At 37.7% G+C, this 16,100-nt stretch overlaps 1 protein-coding gene across 12 annotated transcripts in view; it reads left to right on the top strand.

The window, feature by feature from the left end:
• Positions 1-16,100, top strand: part of PCM1 (pericentriolar material 1) — a 45,406-nt gene that overhangs the window by 11,319 nt on the left and 17,987 nt on the right. For 11 of the 12 annotated variants that reach the window (XM_061993877.1, XM_061993879.1, XM_061993886.1 and 8 more), the window contains 14 exons: positions 1,793-1,902; positions 2,269-2,485; positions 4,881-5,079; positions 5,981-6,157; positions 6,899-7,056; positions 7,260-7,474; positions 9,059-9,213; positions 9,295-9,421; positions 10,121-10,255; positions 11,755-11,945; positions 12,481-12,678; positions 13,613-13,835; positions 13,951-14,096; positions 14,859-15,049. In XM_061993877.1, the coding sequence (XP_061849861.1) occupies positions 1,793-1,902; positions 2,269-2,485; positions 4,881-5,079; positions 5,981-6,157; positions 6,899-7,056; positions 7,260-7,474; positions 9,059-9,213; positions 9,295-9,421; positions 10,121-10,255; positions 11,755-11,945; positions 12,481-12,678; positions 13,613-13,835; positions 13,951-14,096; positions 14,859-15,049 (2,442 nt within the window). The remainder of the gene's footprint in view (positions 1-1,792; positions 1,903-2,268; positions 2,486-4,880; positions 5,080-5,980; positions 6,158-6,898; positions 7,057-7,259; positions 7,475-9,058; positions 9,214-9,294; positions 9,422-10,120; positions 10,256-11,754; positions 11,946-12,480; positions 12,679-13,612; positions 13,836-13,950; positions 14,097-14,858; positions 15,050-16,100) is intronic. The other variant, XM_061993883.1, reaches the window with a different exon arrangement.

Genomic DNA, 16,100 nt, shown 5'->3' with positions numbered 1-16,100 from the left:
AAAGCAGTTAACTCTGAAATTATCTCTGATATGCTGTGGATTTCTATGGAAACTCTGTGTGAAATTCCAGTTCAGTTAACTCCAAAGTTTTGTGGCATGTGATTTGGGGTCATGACTCTAATAGTAGAGCACCACTATTACGTTACAACCTTCAGATTAAAAGCATTCTTCTAATTTGTCCTCATATATTCCCAACTTTTCAAAAATTACCTTTCAGACAGACTTCCTTTTTATATTTGTTTAAAGGTTATCACCAGAGTTTTCTCAAGAGTTCAGCTTTAAAAAGGAGACAGTCGTGCACTGTTGGCATGTGAATTACCTTTTGTCTGTTGGAAGCTCATCCTGCCCCCTTCCCCCCAAGTCCTATTTCATTTTCTTTGGAAATGGAGTACAGTTAATGTGTGTGGTCATAGGGAGTGTTTTTGCACTGAGGAAATTCAGATTCAGTCTGTGTTACTGTTCCATGACTTCCCCATAAGAGTTGCTAGCCATGTACCCTTTAATAAGGTCTAATGGTGTTTTTTATTACAGTTAAGTTTTGTATTTAAAATGGCTAATTTGTAGAAGTATAGGCATGGGATTCTAAACTTTGCAACAAGTGTTTTTCTTTAAGGTTCTTTTCTTTGAGCTCTTCCTGCTTTTTTTCCTGACCTTGATTAGATAGACTATAGGAAAGAAGGTGGATCTAATTAAGAAAACTAGATTTTAGTGTAGGAAGACAGCTTTTAGAAAGCTACAATGGGAGCAAGAGAAGCAAGTGCTTTCAAAGGCCATTTCCTTCTTTCTTAGAATGAAAACTGTTACTGAAGACCATTTATCTGCTCTGCAGCAGCACACCTGTAATGGCATCTGCTTTCTCTTCTTTCCTTAAATGTACAGAAGTCCATTTGAAAAATAAAATTACTTATGATAAATTAGAACTTAGTTTTTACAGATTCTTTGCTGTTTTTATTTCATATTTTCACTTATGTCACTCTGAAAAACTGTTTCTTACTGCTGTTTGTGTTGACTATTATAGATGTGGCATGTGCCAGAACTGTAGGGTTAGAAATGTAAAAATTCAACGTAAGACAAAAGAAATATTTTTAAATTTGAAAATAGTACAGCTTTATTGTGTAGGTAACAAAGTCATATATATAGGGAAAATAAATAATAATTGTGCTTCACTTTTCTTATGAAGTCTTACTTCGTGTTTGGGGGAAAAAAACAGGAGTTATTTGTATCTATCAGCTGCCAGTTCTGTATCTTTGTACTGTTTGAGCTTTCAGGGAGGGAGAAAAAAGCTTCCTTTTTAATGTATTCTCCTCATAAAGCTTTTTGAAAGACAAACCCCCAAGACTGTTTGCATTTGTAAAAGTTACAACTTACAGCAAGATGAAATCTTGATGTCTTGTTGATTTATTGTTTTAAGGAAGTAAAATTAAATGCACTGTTTAGTTTGACTATAGGAGTAATAACAACTTCATTTCTAACAAGCAAAATATTTCCATCAACCCTAGACAACTTGGTTGTTTTCCTTTTGTTCTGACATTTTTAGCAAAACACAAAACATACTTCAAGTCCTTTTGTATAGTCCTTCACAAAGGAGCTGTGAGTTGGCTTGTTAACATTTATGTGATGAAAGTAATCTTTTAATGGTAAACTTGCTAGAGAGGATATGTGAAAAATCATTGCCATGTTTTGAGGGGTGCAGTATATTGGTGTTATTAAATCAAACGTTTTGCCAAATAGCCCTTATTTCATTGCTATGGAAAAGCATGTCCCTTTTTTTTTCCTCCTTCTGCATGCCCAGTTGTAACAGAGACTACAGGTAGTGTTTCAGGAGTAAGCCTTACATCAGAACTGAATGAAGAATTGAATGACTTAATTCAGCGCTTTCACAACCAACTTCATGATTCTCAGGTCAGTCTTTGGATTGCACTGTGTAAGTTCTGTTGTGGTCTGTTTTTCGTATTCATTTCAACAGGGCAGTGAAATGTTTGTCTTGGTTATTTGTGTGCATTTGCCCCCAATTTTGAAAGCTCAAGCTCACTGATCTGTGCTTCCCGTCTCACAGTTTACATGAAAATTCAGACAAGTAGTTAATGTATTGCAGTATCTCAATATGTAATTGAGATATCATAAGAGTGTTTGCAATGTCAGTTTCCCTTTATAAAAAGTGCTTTTGATCTGATGCTGAGCCTGACTAGCCTATAAAAGGGCTTTTTTGTTTCTGATTATTTGTCTTTTTCTTAGTACTCTTTAGTAACATGAAATTCCTCTTTTTAGACACAATCTGTTCCAGACAATAGAAGACAAGCAGAAAGTCTTTCGCTTACCAGAGAGATTTCACAAAGCAGAAACTCTTCAGTGTCTGAACACCTGGCAGATGAGAAGACACAGCTTTTTAACAAGATGCGAATGTTGCAGGGGAAAAAGCAAAAAATGGATAAACTGTTAGGAGAACTTCATACACTTCGTGACCAACATCTAAATAACTCCTCCTGTAAGTAAATATAGGCAAAATTGTGTCTTTTCAGGAATACAACTCTTTCAATGTTCATGTGTTCATTTTTAACAAGGAGCAATGACTGCTATTTTTGCTAGTAGCACTTGAGTTTAGAATGTCATCAGAGTAGACTAATATGAGGATGTGGGATGTGATTATCTGGTGACACATCTGCCTTGTGGAGTGTACCATATGAACTTCAACTTTCTGGGTTTTTGTCACACTACATCTGTTTTTATGTACTTAGTAGCTCTATGCTGTTACAAAGTTGGCTTGTCCACTGTCAGAAGACTTCTTCATGCACCCGTCTCAGGAATTTCAATCACAGGCTATACCAGAACAACTTAACTGTCTGAGTTTTGGCCTACTCTGCTCCTTGGTGCCTTTTTGTTCTCCTTACAGTCTCAGTGCAGGGCTGCTTGCTGTTCTCATTTGTCTGTAGAAATACGTTCATCACTGGTGAAATTTGTCCTATAGCTGGAAACTTCTGAGGGTGATCACAGTGTGTTCTAGTTAACATGAAACGAGGCACTTGAAGCATGCTACTGGAGGGTGATTTAATAGTTATGTTACTATAGGACTGGAGAAAGACCAATGTCATGCCAGCCTTCAGAAAGGGCAGGGAAGACGACCCAGGAAACTACAGGCTGGTCAGCCTCACCTCCATCCTTGGAAAGGTGATCACTGAATATATGAGAGAAAGGATGGTTATCAGGGGGAGTCAACATGGAAAGGGGAAATCCTGTTCGACCAACCTGATAGCCTTCTATGAGTGCATAACCGGCTGGCTAGATGAGGGAAGAGCAGCGGATCTCATCTACCTTGACTTCAGCAAGGCTTTTGACACTGTCTCCCATAACATTCTCATCAGAAAGCTCAAGCAGTGTGGCTTGGATGAGTGGACAGTGAGGTGGATCAAGAGCTGGCTGAATGACAGAACCCAGAGGGTGGTGAACATTGGCACAGAATCAAGTTGGAGGCCTGTGGCCAGTGGAGTTCCAGAGGGATCAGTTCTGAGGCCAGTCTTGTTCAACATCTTCATCAATGACCTGGATGAGGGGACAGAGTGTACCCTCAGCAAGTTGGCTGATGATACCAACCTGGGAGGACTGGCTGATTCCCCAGAAGGCTGTGCTGCCCTTCAGTGGGATCTTGACCGGCTTGAGAGCTGGGCAGAGAGGAACCTCATGAGGTTCAACAAGGACAAGTGCAGAGTCCTGCATCTGGGCAGGAATAACCCCATGCACCAGTACAGGCTGGGGGTCGAACTGCTGAAGAGCAGCTCTGCAGAGAGAGACCTGGGAGTGCTGATTGATAATAAACTAAATATGAGCCAGCAATGTGCCCTTGTGGCCAAGAAGGCCAATGGCATCCTGGGATGCATCAAGAAGAGTGTGGCCAGCAGGTCAAGGGAGGTTCTTCTCCCCCTCTACTCTGCCCTGGTGATGCCACATCTGGAGTCCTGCGTCCAGTTCTGGGCTCCTCAGCTCAGGAGGGACAGAGAACTGCTGGAGAGAGTCCAGTGCAGGGCCACCAAGATGATCAGGGGTATATAGAACATCTTTCATATGAGGAAAGACTGCGGGAACTGGGGCTGTTTAGTCTGGAGAAGAGGAGATTGAGGGGTGATCTTACTAACATTTATAAATATCTAAAGGGTGAGTGTCAGGAGGTTTGGACATCCCTTTTTCCTATAGTAGCTAGTAACAGGACAAGGGGTAATGGGATGAAGCTGGAACACAAAAAGTTCCACGTAAATATAAGAAAAAACTATTTCACTGTGAGAGTGACAGGGCAGTGGCACAGGCTGCCCAGAGGGGTTGTGGAGTCTCCTTCCTTGGAGGTCTTCAAGACCCGCCTGGACATGTTCCTATGCGACCTGGTCTAGGTGACCCTGCTTCTGCGGGGGGGTTGGACTAGATGATCTCTAAAGGTCCCTTCCAACCCCTACCATTCTATGATACTACTATACCTTCATCTTTCTACATGTACTTAATGCATATAATATGAACATATTTGGATATGATTTCATGCAGCTGGAAAAAGCAAGCATCAAATCTATATTCTATAGCACATGGAGAGACAAGCTTAGTAGAGGAAAAAACTTTTTTTTTTTTTTTCTATAATGTTGAAATGTTTCTTTTCAAAAAAAGGAATTTTCCTGTAGATAAACCCTTAAGTGAACTCTCTGAGAAGACTCACAGCATGAAACCTTCCACTTCTGAAGTGGCATTGTATGCCACAAGACTTGAGACAAAAGCTTTTGTTCTAAGAAGTTATTAGGTGCCGTTTTGTTTGTCGGTTACATTTTCTGTCATTAAATTTTAATATAAATCAGTTTACTTTGTTCCTTTTTGCAAGTTCTTCTTACAAGCTCTATTTTTTTTTGTAGTTTTTCCTGCTTCAGGTTCTCCTCAAAGGAGTGTTGATCAACGGAGTACAACTTCAGTTGCTTCTGGTCCTGTAGACATAGTAACTGTTGTTAATGGTGAATCAAATAGCCTGGCATCTGCTCCTTATCTTCCCGATTCCCTGGTTTCACAGAATGACAGTGAAGAGGATGAAAGTCTAAATCCAACAGAAAAGCTTCAGTAAAAGTTCTTCAATTTTTTTTCCATGATGTGCTTTAGTGATTTTGAGTGTGTCCTGGTTTAACCCCAGCAGCAACTAAGCTCCCCTCAGTTGCTCACTCTCCTTGTTCTTGTCCCTACTCAGTGGGATGGGGATGAGAAATGAGGGGGGGGAGAAAGTAAATCTTATGGATTGAGAACAATTTAATAACTAGAATGAAAATTAAAAAAGCAACAATAACAATAAAGATTACAGAGAAATAAAAACAAGGAGAAAAACCCCAACAAAACAAACCAAAGTGATGCAGTTAAATTGCTCACAGCCCACTGATGCCTGAGCAGCAATCCTCCTGTCACTGCCAACTCCCCCCAGTTTACATACTAGGTATGATGGTCTATGGTGTGGAGTAGCCTTGTAGCTAGTTCAGGTAAGCTGACCTGGCCATGCTCCCTCCTGGCTTCTTGTGGCCCCTCCAGCTCGCCCCAGCCCCCTCGCTGGCAGGGCAGGGAGAGAAGCAGAAAAGGCCATGACCACGTGCAAGCGCTGCTCAGCAATAACCAGACATCCCTGTGTTACCAACATTCTTTTCAAAGTAAACCCAAACCAGAGCACTGTAGCAGCTACTAGGAAAAAATTAAACTCTGTCCTAGCTGAAATCAGGACAGTGTGTTACTGGTTAAAAAGGTTTCTTAACGCAGAACATTTCATATTTTAATCCTACTTTAATTTACTAATATAAACCATTTAGTAAACAGTCCGAGACAGATGAGTTCAAATCGTCATGCAGAAGGTTTTTAGAACTTGGAAAATGGCAGTAAACTTTGAAGAACTATAGCTGATGTATATACTTGTATATACTTTTTCAGCTCTGCATAGATTTGGTTAAAATGAAAAAACACATAACGTTCTTTTTCTCCACAGGAAGCTAAATGAAGTTCGTAAGAGGCTGAATGAGTTACGTGAGTTAGTTCACTACTATGAACAGACATCTGATATGATGACAGATGCTGTGAATGAAAACACTAAGGAAGAGGAAGAAACAGAAGAATCAGAAAGTGATTCTGAACATGAGGATCCACAACCTGTTACGAATATTAGGTTTTCATATTTTTTGTCACCCTAAATCCTTGTAGCTAACTTGTTGCATAGTTCCTGAAGTACATTATTTCATAAAACCAGAAGTAATTCTGTGGTTAAAAACTTAGCAAAGTTAATGTAATTTGAACCAGCTTTCTGAAACAGATGACTAATAATGATCTTGTAGTGAATAACTTACTTATATAGCAAATGTAAATTAGATTGGACATTTAGAAAAGCAGTATAAGAGACTTGAAAATCTGTAATTCCTTTGGATTTAAGTACTGAATTATGTGTATGGAATTCTGCTAGAAGGTTAACAGGCCTAGACTAGAAAATTGTAATAAAAACAAACTACTTTAGAGAGGCATTTAGAGCTGTAATCTAACAGGGCAACTGTGAGCAACTGTGTGCATCGAGGATCTTTACTGTGCAGAAATGACTACTAATTTAGCTGTGAATCATACAAAGCTTTTATAGTACAGACATACAGCTTGAAAGGTTCTTGTATTGCTCTAGATGCAGCAGGGTATTATTCTTAGTTGCTTCTGGTTGGTTTAAAAAAAAAATCTTCTGGAGAGATGGCTATTTAGAAATTCGAAATGTCTGGAATGGTTGATTTTGTTTGTTTATGTGGGGAGTTTTTGTTTGTTAGTTTTAAAGGATCAGGATACATTGCCATAAAAGCCAGATAATAAAATATCTGAAGTAAAATTCCATCACTGTCGGTTCTTAAAAAGTTAATTATGTATTTTACCCTAGAAACCCTCAAGGAATCAGTAGTTGGAGTGAAATAAATAGCAACTCAAATGTACAGTGTGGAACTAATAACAGAGATGGAAGACATCTTAATACAGACTGTGAAATAAATAACAGATCTGCTGCTAATATAAGGACTCTAAAAATGTCGTCTACTCTCGGTATGTTCTAAAGTCTTCTAATAATTTTAGGTCTTAGTGCAAATAGTTCTGGTAGACACACAGAATTTGAGAGAAACTTGTTTGAGCAAAAGATTTGTGAGTAGTCATTAAGCTGATATTTTTCTCATGTCCAGTAACTACAGTGGACTTTAGAAGTTCAGTCATGTGTCATTGGTACTGTTTTGTTTCCTCTTCTCCTCCAGACTGTCATAATAGAGAGAATGACAAAGATGTTGAGCTACCCCGAGGTGAAGATGAAGAAGTGGAAGAAGATAGAGTTAGTGAAGATTCCATGTCTAGTCACAGAAGCAGCCTGGGTGATGCTGCCGGAGATGCTGAGTTTGAGCAGAAGATCAATAGGCTTATAGCTGCAAAGCAGAAACTTAGACAGTTACAGAATCTTGCTGCTATGGTGCAGGTATTTTATAAATACAAGTTGTGCACAAAAGTGCTATTTGCTATTTCATGTAATGTAAGACTTCTAATGGGAAAAAACCACTACTTAGTGTAACGTTTAAAGTACTGATTTCTAGTGTGGGAGGGAAAGATATTATTATGTTTTTCTGAAGTCAAAGGTAATAGTTCGTAAGTTCAGATATGGAATTTTCTTGAGGGATGCTAACTGAACAGAATAGTGACATTAGTACTAACACTGGATTATGAGATATGAACCAGGAAGTCTAATGTTTTTTAAAATAATATTAATCAGTATTTCTGTGTTTATAATAAATACTAGTTTTGGTTTTTGAATTGTGGGGTTTGCAACATCGTTCAGTCAGTGAGGGGAAAGTTACTTGTTTTCAGTTGAAGTCCTTGGATGTTGCAACATGTTTTGAGTTGGAGTGGTTTGATTTGGGGACAGTGTTTTTTGGTTTTCCATAGAATCTGGAGGACCAACTATGAATTGGAAGTCTGTTAAAATTAGAATATGTTGTTCTAATTTAGTGATGTTTACTTTAAAACACATTTTAATATATCTAATGTCCCTTCAGAGTGCTCACGTTTGAGCACCATCTAATATATTGTCTGCACACTGAATACACATAGCTGTATCAGAAATGTAAAAGCTTTGTGGGAGAAATCCAAATCAATCTCAGTTAGAACATATGTTTTACAATAGCAACAGTGGAAACACTATGTTATTTCAAGATTATACTACTGTCAAAATTTCTCAGCATCTGGATCAGTCTTACTTTTTGCCATGACTGTAGAGATGTTAACTGTGCAGTGGTATAAATCAAAATTAAATGATATATCAGCTTCCTTAATCAATAACCTAATTCATGGCCTATCTTCAGTCTTCAGACTGTATATGTATGTACAGTAGTGGTACTGTAGGTCTGCATAGCCATGTCATACTTGGTCACTAGTGATCATTTCTCACGTTCAGCAGGTTTTGTATTAAGAGCAGTCTTGGTGGAAAACCATAGAAGCAGTGGCTGAAGCTTTAATATTTTCAGTTTGAGAACTGAAAATACACAAAATGTGAAAACAGGAGAAATGGAATAGGAAACCATATAGAAGACTGTTTCTAAAATATTTTAGATTTAACTTTCAAGAGTAGTTTTGCTTTCATTTTAAGCTGTTAAATATTACTAGTAACTTTACTACTACAGTAATTAAGCAGTCTTTTTCTTTTCAATCCCTTTCTCTTCCTCTTTTCATCTCCCTTTGTTTCATGACATGTCTACATTTCTAATAGTATTTTATGCCTATGACCAAGTGGATAAAGTGGTTTTTGCTTCCAGAATGAGATAAATTATCTTGTGTTTATAGTGGAAGTTTCAGTAGTGTGACCTTTGTAACTTTAGGTTCTTTCATCAGCTTAATTTGTCTTAGTCATGATGCCATGAAGGTAATGGCTTCCAAGTTTATGGTCTGAACTAAAGATAAAACTATTCAGACTGATTAGTTTTGAAACATTAGTTTGACAAACTAATCTTGTTACATTTTGTGTATCAATTTGAAAATAGTCTTAACTGCCTTTCTGACATTCCTTCAGGATGATGATCTAGAGCCTCAAACAACAATTACAAATGCATCTCATATTGGTGACTTGTTTTTGGGTGAAATGGAAGAGACAAAGCAACAACCAAACAATGTTCGAGCTAGTACCAACAAGATACAAAAAGATGTAGGACTTAATGAAAAAGCAAGGTATGCTTTCGTCAAAAGATAGTAGAATCATGCATTAGGCAACTGCTTGCCAAGTAATCTGCTAATAACTTATTTACACAGAGAGAAGTTTTATGAAGCTAAACTTCAGCAGCAGCGGGAGCTTAAGCAGTTACAAGAAGAAAGAAGAAAACTGATTGAAATACAAGAAAAAATTCAGGTGTTACAGAAAGCTTGTCCTGACCTTCAGGTAAGTAGAATGTATTTCTTTGCTTAAGCTGCTGACCAATGTGACAAAATATCTTTAGCACTATTTTTTCCACTACAAAAATTAGAAGAAACTTAAAATTGGCAATACTTGTATATTGTAAGTGTTTATCGACTTCTGAGCTTTGAGAAGAGTTTATTCCTCTGTAGATTCTTTCTCAGTAATTGCTGTATCAAGCTCTCATTTTTATATAGTACGATCTCAAAAGCCTTGATGGTAAAGTCTTCAAAGACAGAGAACCTTCTGTCTTATTTTTAGCCTGAAATTTGTCTGTCTATACTTGCTGGTCACTGCATCTTCACTCCTTGTAGTAGTCATATACAGGGTCTGGTATTTTGAAACAACATCGTGTGTTGAAAGTGCAATCAACACATATTGAAACTTCACTGCACTGTGCTGTACTGGTTCTTATACTCGTTGTAGTTGATTTTTTTTTTTAATGAAGTGAGCAGTAAATTATCAATACTGTACATCTGCAGCATTATATAATACTTTGTTACTTAAAAGTAAGTTTTGTTCATTACTGGTTCAGTTCTGAAACAAGCAGCATTTAGCTTTGATTCGAAAGTCACTTTTCTCTGAGTACTAAATCACCTGTCTTCTAAATCCTGAGTTTTGCTGGGTTTTAGCAGCAGGTAGGTTTTAGAAAGCTGTTCTACTCTCTTTTTCCTTCTCTTTCAGTTGTCAGCTGGGCTGGGTAACTGCCCACCAAATAGACAGGCTTCACCAGCAACTTCAACTCCGGCAATGAATGAGTGTAACACAGCTGGCAAGCCTTTACTCGAATTTGATGAATCTGTACTTGTAGGCAATGAGGTATTTCATACTTGATATTCTGTGACTTAAAAAGCTAAAAAATTCTAGGCAATTTGGACGTATTTTTAAGTACTTGACATGGGGAGCTGAATGGAACATACGTTGTCAAAATGGCTATAACTTCTTTTTTCATTTCTAGAAGTAAATATTGACTTGAACTAGCAAGTTATCTGTCCTCAAATATAGAAATTGTTGCCAAATATTAACGTGGAAGTTGAATTAATTTTGAACTTATACTGTGTTGATAGTGTATAGCACAGGCAAGCCATCTGTGAAGAAAATTATGGCAGTATTTGAAATGTAGCTTATCTTCTATGCATTTTCTTCCCCTTTCCCCCTAAAATTCATATCTTAAGTAATGATATGGATATTATTTAGTCTTCTGAAAATCACATTAGCATTTGTAGGGGTGGAAAGATATGAGATTAAAGGTGTTTCCTGGCTAGACAAGACTTCAGAAACAAATATCTGAAAAATAACTTTATCAGTAGACTTAACTCTGAGTTATGTCAGCAGTCTTGTATGTCTTCCTTTAACAGTGTAGGTGAGGCTGATTGGGTAATGCCTGTACTGTTCTTAGGAAAAGCCAGTTTCCCCTTCTCCAAGAAGAGAATTTCACCTTCTAAATAAGCATTGTAGGACAGATTGTCTGTTTTCACTACATGGCCTGAATTATCTCATTTTAAAAAAAACTGTCTCTGAAACGAGTGTGCTGATGCAATTGCAAACACTCTACAAACACGCTGAGCTTTTAATTTTCTAATTATGTATGGGTTTTCGTTGCAAAACTGGCTCCAGCACCACCAACTAGTTCAGTGGCTTTCAGACCTGAGTATGTTGTCACTTGCCTGACTCTAAAGTCTGTGTTTTCCAGTTTAATTAACTTGCACATTTGTTTCGTTATATTGTTATGCTTACATGTTTACATGTTCGTAAAAGTATCTTGCCATTTATTATTTCACTTTATGTAACCTAAGGTAGACTTTTCTACCTTAAATTATGTTTTTCTACCTCTGCCTTTCTGTTTAGGCCATCTTTGTAAATCATGGCTTCCTTAAGTCTTTTTTAAACACGCTGCAACTTGAAGCTTCTGCAGGTTGCAGAAAATCTGTTTTGTATCCTCTGCTTTGTTATCAAAGAAGTGCTTGGCAGAATTTTCAGATTTCTCAAGGGAATAGTAATCTGTCATGCTGAAGAGCTAACTAATAATACATGAATTGTGTGACAAAAACAGTGCTGAGCGAAATGTTCTCTGTTTCTCAAAAAGTTCAGTAATGTATTGTTTAATTGCCTTCTTAGGTTTTGCACTATTCGGGATAAATAGTAAATACAGGTTATATTTTTCAGTTTCCTGGAGTATGGCCTCAGTTACAGCTTAATACCAATGCATGAAGCAAAAAATTATCAGTGTAGTAGCAAATACAGAAATTTTAACGTGTTTTATTTTAGGGTAGTAGGGTTTTTTAATATTTTTATGTCTTCCATTTCACTGCAAACAGTTATGGTCTGAGATGAGAAGACATGAGATTTTAAGAGAAGAATTGCGACAGAGAAGAAAGCAACTTGAAGCTTTAATGGCTGAACATCAGAGGAGGAGAGAGCTTGCAGAAACAATATCTACTGTTGCAGCATCTATTAAAAGTGAAGGATCAGAAACTCGACGTACTCCACAGCAGAGTAGGACAGAAAAGTAAGAACACAAATCAGTCTGTTACTGGACACATTTTTTTGTTTAGTGAAATTCCAGTCTTGGGCATTTTCCTGTTTTCATCTGAGCACTGAATGGGTTGATAGAGCAATAAATTAACTTGCTGACTTCCATAATGACTATTAGACAACAACTTGCCAATTTAATGGGTCATCCTAGTGTATTTAATCTCTTCCTGCTCTATAAATGGTGAAAAATCACCTGAGGAGAATGTGTGGATGACGTCAAATGCTCAGAGTAATTTTTCTTCATCTCTACACCATTTATATCAATAATGAAGTAATAGTTTCCCAAAAGAGTAGGTAAATGTATTTAACTATCCTGATAGCAGAAGAATGCTAGGTCTGTTTTGTGTTGGTGAGATAATCTCCAAATTAATTATTTGAAGCTAGATTATCTTTGCCAACAGAGTGATTTTAATAATTTGTCAAAAGCTAAAAAAAAAAAGTATTCCTCCCTTCCCAAACACCTCTTTTTCTTTTTCCTTTCCCTTTTTTTTTTCTCCCATGTTCACTAGGACAATGGCTACCTGGGGAGGTTCCACCCAGTGTGCACTAGAGGAAGAGAATGGAGATGAAGACGGTTATCTCTCTGATGGAGATGGTCAGGCAGAAGAAGAGGAAGAAGATGCATCGAGTTTGAATGACAGTTTATCTGTTTATCCCAATAACAACGTGCCAGAAAATGCGTATTTTGTTAAAGAAAACAAGGATAGGTTAGTGGCATTACTAACTCTGACAAGCATCAGATCAGTATATTTGAAAGGGGTGGAAGATGCATTACATTAACTACAAGCCTTCCATATACAGCAAAGTGGCATTTCTTTCTGCTTGTTAGGGAGCTGTGCATAGTGGCACTTCCTTATCTGAGTCTCTGTAGCTGCCATGTGTATAACTAATTCATGATTATTCTGTTTTCAGTCATACTAAATGTCAACCATTTTGCTCCACAGTTGTGTTACAGCAGTTCCTTACGTGCCCTTGTTTTCTTAAACAGCTTACCTATATGAAATTTTTGCCATGATATTGGACAGTCTCTTCAAAAAAAGTAATTCAGAGAGTTAATCTAACTCTGAAATTTTTGCTTTCACATTATTGGCTTTTGCAACTTTGAAAGCTGTTTCTTATTAGATACTTTAGTTACCATGAATATTTTAAACTCTTGTTTACCTGTTAAGTTTCCTTAATAAGCTTTATGTGACAAAATGAAAAGGCTCTATTACAGGTAATGTCTAGCTCTTCAGCTGATTCCCTCTGGTTTTGATACCAAAATAATTTCAGTAGATAGTGGCCTTCTAGTCAGGAGCAGGGCCTCTTAATTTATAGCCTAACATGTTGGTGAGTTCTGTGTTTATCTGAGTACATATTATATATCAGTAATGGGCGATACTAAAAATAAGTTCCAGAAACATGCTTAGTAATGATTTTTTGACAGTAGCTGTCAGTTGGGTGGCTACTGTTTTCCATTTGTTTAGGAGAATGTCAGATTGACAAAAATTGCATGGGTGATTAGCTGGTATGCTGAAATGGTCTGTGCCAAGTGAGTTGTAGATGTACAATTGAAACATAATTTCAATAATGGAAGTATCATTAGTAGTTGTTCAAAATCTCATCTCTTGTCCTCATTGTTCCTTTTCTTTTCCAACCTAGGTGGAAAAATGGCCGTCCTCTCTCAGCAGATGGGAATTACCGCCCATTGTCTAAGGCCAGGCAACAGCAAAACATAAGTATGCAACGCCAGGAAAACCTTCGGTGGATGTCTGAACTTTCATATGTGGAAGAAAAGGAGCAATGGCAAGAGCAGATCAATCAGTTGAAGAAACAGCATGAGTTTAGTGTCAGCATCTGTCAGACTTTGATGCAGGATCAGCAGGTAGATATTTTGCTATTTTTATTTACCTTTTTTCCTTTTTTTCCCCTCTAAATCTTTCCAGCAAGAACTTCTGGTTTTGGTAATTCAGTCATTGTCATGTATTTTCTTTCCACAGACCCTCTCTTGTCTTCTACAGACTTTACTTGCAGGCCCTTACAGTATGATGCCCAATAATGTTGCATCTTCACAAGTACATCTTATTATGCATCAATTAAACCAGTGTTACACTCAGCTGACTTGGCAGCAGAATAACATACAAAGGTGTGTTGACTGTATTAGTGTTTGACTGTGGAATTTGAAATACTTCAGTAACGAAGAACATGGTTTTGGGAACAGATAATGGTTAAATATCACCCTATTGAAATTCTGAGTTGATTACAAACTTTTGCAATTGTATACAGCATTTTTCATTATTTTTTTTCATCACTGCTTTAATGCCATTGGGATTGTTCTTTTGAGTAACCTTTTAGTGACAAGAACCAGAAGTTGGCATCTCTTCCAAAAATCTCTTGCGATAGATTTCTTTGCCTTGTTGATTTGTAATTACTTTCCTGGAATATGCTTTTATGTCTGTAGTCTTTGCTAGACTACCTGGCAAGATTCTGTATTATAATGGTTGTGAAAAGCTTTTTGTCCATCCTTGGTGGTGTCAGTCAGAGCGTATGTTCACTTGGGCTTCATTTAGATATGCTGGAATTATTTTCTATATTTACATTTTCTTTTCATCTTTTTTTTAATATCTAGTAAATTTTTTCTTGTTCTTCAAGGATATGTAACTTCGATGAATGTGACCACTAGTACAGAACAGGACGTTATAAAACTGTTCCTGAGTGTCACTTGAGATTAGATACAAGTTGGCTTTTTCTTGAGATCGGTTTTCTACTGGCTAAATCAAGCAGTTTTTTACATAGAATATATAGGGCAGGTGAAATAATGCCAATTTCAAATTAGTTGAGTATAAATTTACAGCTTTGCCCTAGAACTTGGGGGAAAAAAAAAATCTTTTTTTTCCTTGTTGTCAAGGTTGAAACAAATGTTAAATGATCTTATGCGCCAGCAAGAAGAGCAGTGTCAAGAAAAGCCATCAAGAAAGGAGAGAGGCCATAGTGCACCACCACCTCCATCTCCTGTTTTCTGTCCATTCAGCTTTACTCCACAGCCTGTGAACCTGTTTAACGTACCAGGATTTACTAACTTTTCTTCCTTTGCTCCAGGTGAGTATTACTACGGGTGTGTAGTACAGATTTCAACAATTTCCCTCATGTAATTGAAGTCTTAATGTGAACTTGCTTGGAATACTGTGACTTTTCCTTTATATTTAAATGATCTTAAACAGTGCTTGAATGAGTCCATATTGTCCTAGCAGAATTTTGTTAATATTTATGTCTGAACAGTTGTATATTTTACCTTCAAATACAAGACTTTTTCAATGTAACATTGCCTATCTTCAAAAACACTCACTCCGTAAAACTTAACATTTTAAATGTTCTTCATCCAGTTGTGAAAAGCAGTGTTTGAAACTTCTAGATACCTTCAGCAATCATTTAATAGTGATCTAAGTGAACCATCTAATATTAAGGTAATGTTTTATTGCTAAGCCACTCTCCATCATTTTCGAACGATCGTGGAGAACAGGCGAGGTGCCTGAGGACTGGAGAAAGACCAAGGTCACTCCAGTTTTTAAAAAAGGCAAAAAGGAGGACCCAGGAAACTACAGGCTGGTCAGCCTCATGTCTATCCCTGGAAGGGTGATGGAACAACTCATCCTGGATGCCATGAAGGAACAGATGGTTATCAGAGGGACTCAGCATGGATTCACCAGGATTCATTAATTCTGTCTGACCAACCTGAGAGCCTTCTGCAAGGGTATAAGTGGCTGGCTAGGTGAGGGGAGAGAGTAGATGTCACTACCTTGACTTCAGTGAGGCTTTTGACACTGTCTCCCATAACATCCTCATCAAAAAGCTCAAGCAGTGTGGCTTGAATGAGTAGATGGTGAGGTGGATCGAGAGCTGGCTGAATAACAGGACCCAGAAAGTAGTGATCAGTGAGCTGAGTCAAGTTGGAGGCCTGTGGCCAGTGAGGTACCACAGGGCTCAGTTCTGGGGCCATCAATTTCCTGGATGAGGGGACAGAGTGTACCTTCAGCAAGTTCACTACTGATACCACACTGGGAGGATTGGCTGATTCCCCAGAAGGCTGTGCTGCCATTCAGCAGGATCTCAGCTGGCTTGAGAGTTGGGCAGAGAGGAACCTCATGAGTTT

The sequence above is a fragment of the Colius striatus genome, chromosome 3, assembly GCF_028858725.1.
Source record: "Colius striatus isolate bColStr4 chromosome 3, bColStr4.1.hap1, whole genome shotgun sequence".
NCBI classification, from domain to species: domain Eukaryota; kingdom Metazoa; phylum Chordata; class Aves; order Coliiformes; family Coliidae; genus Colius; species Colius striatus.
This window is presented reverse-complemented; position numbering and strand designations above follow the sequence as displayed.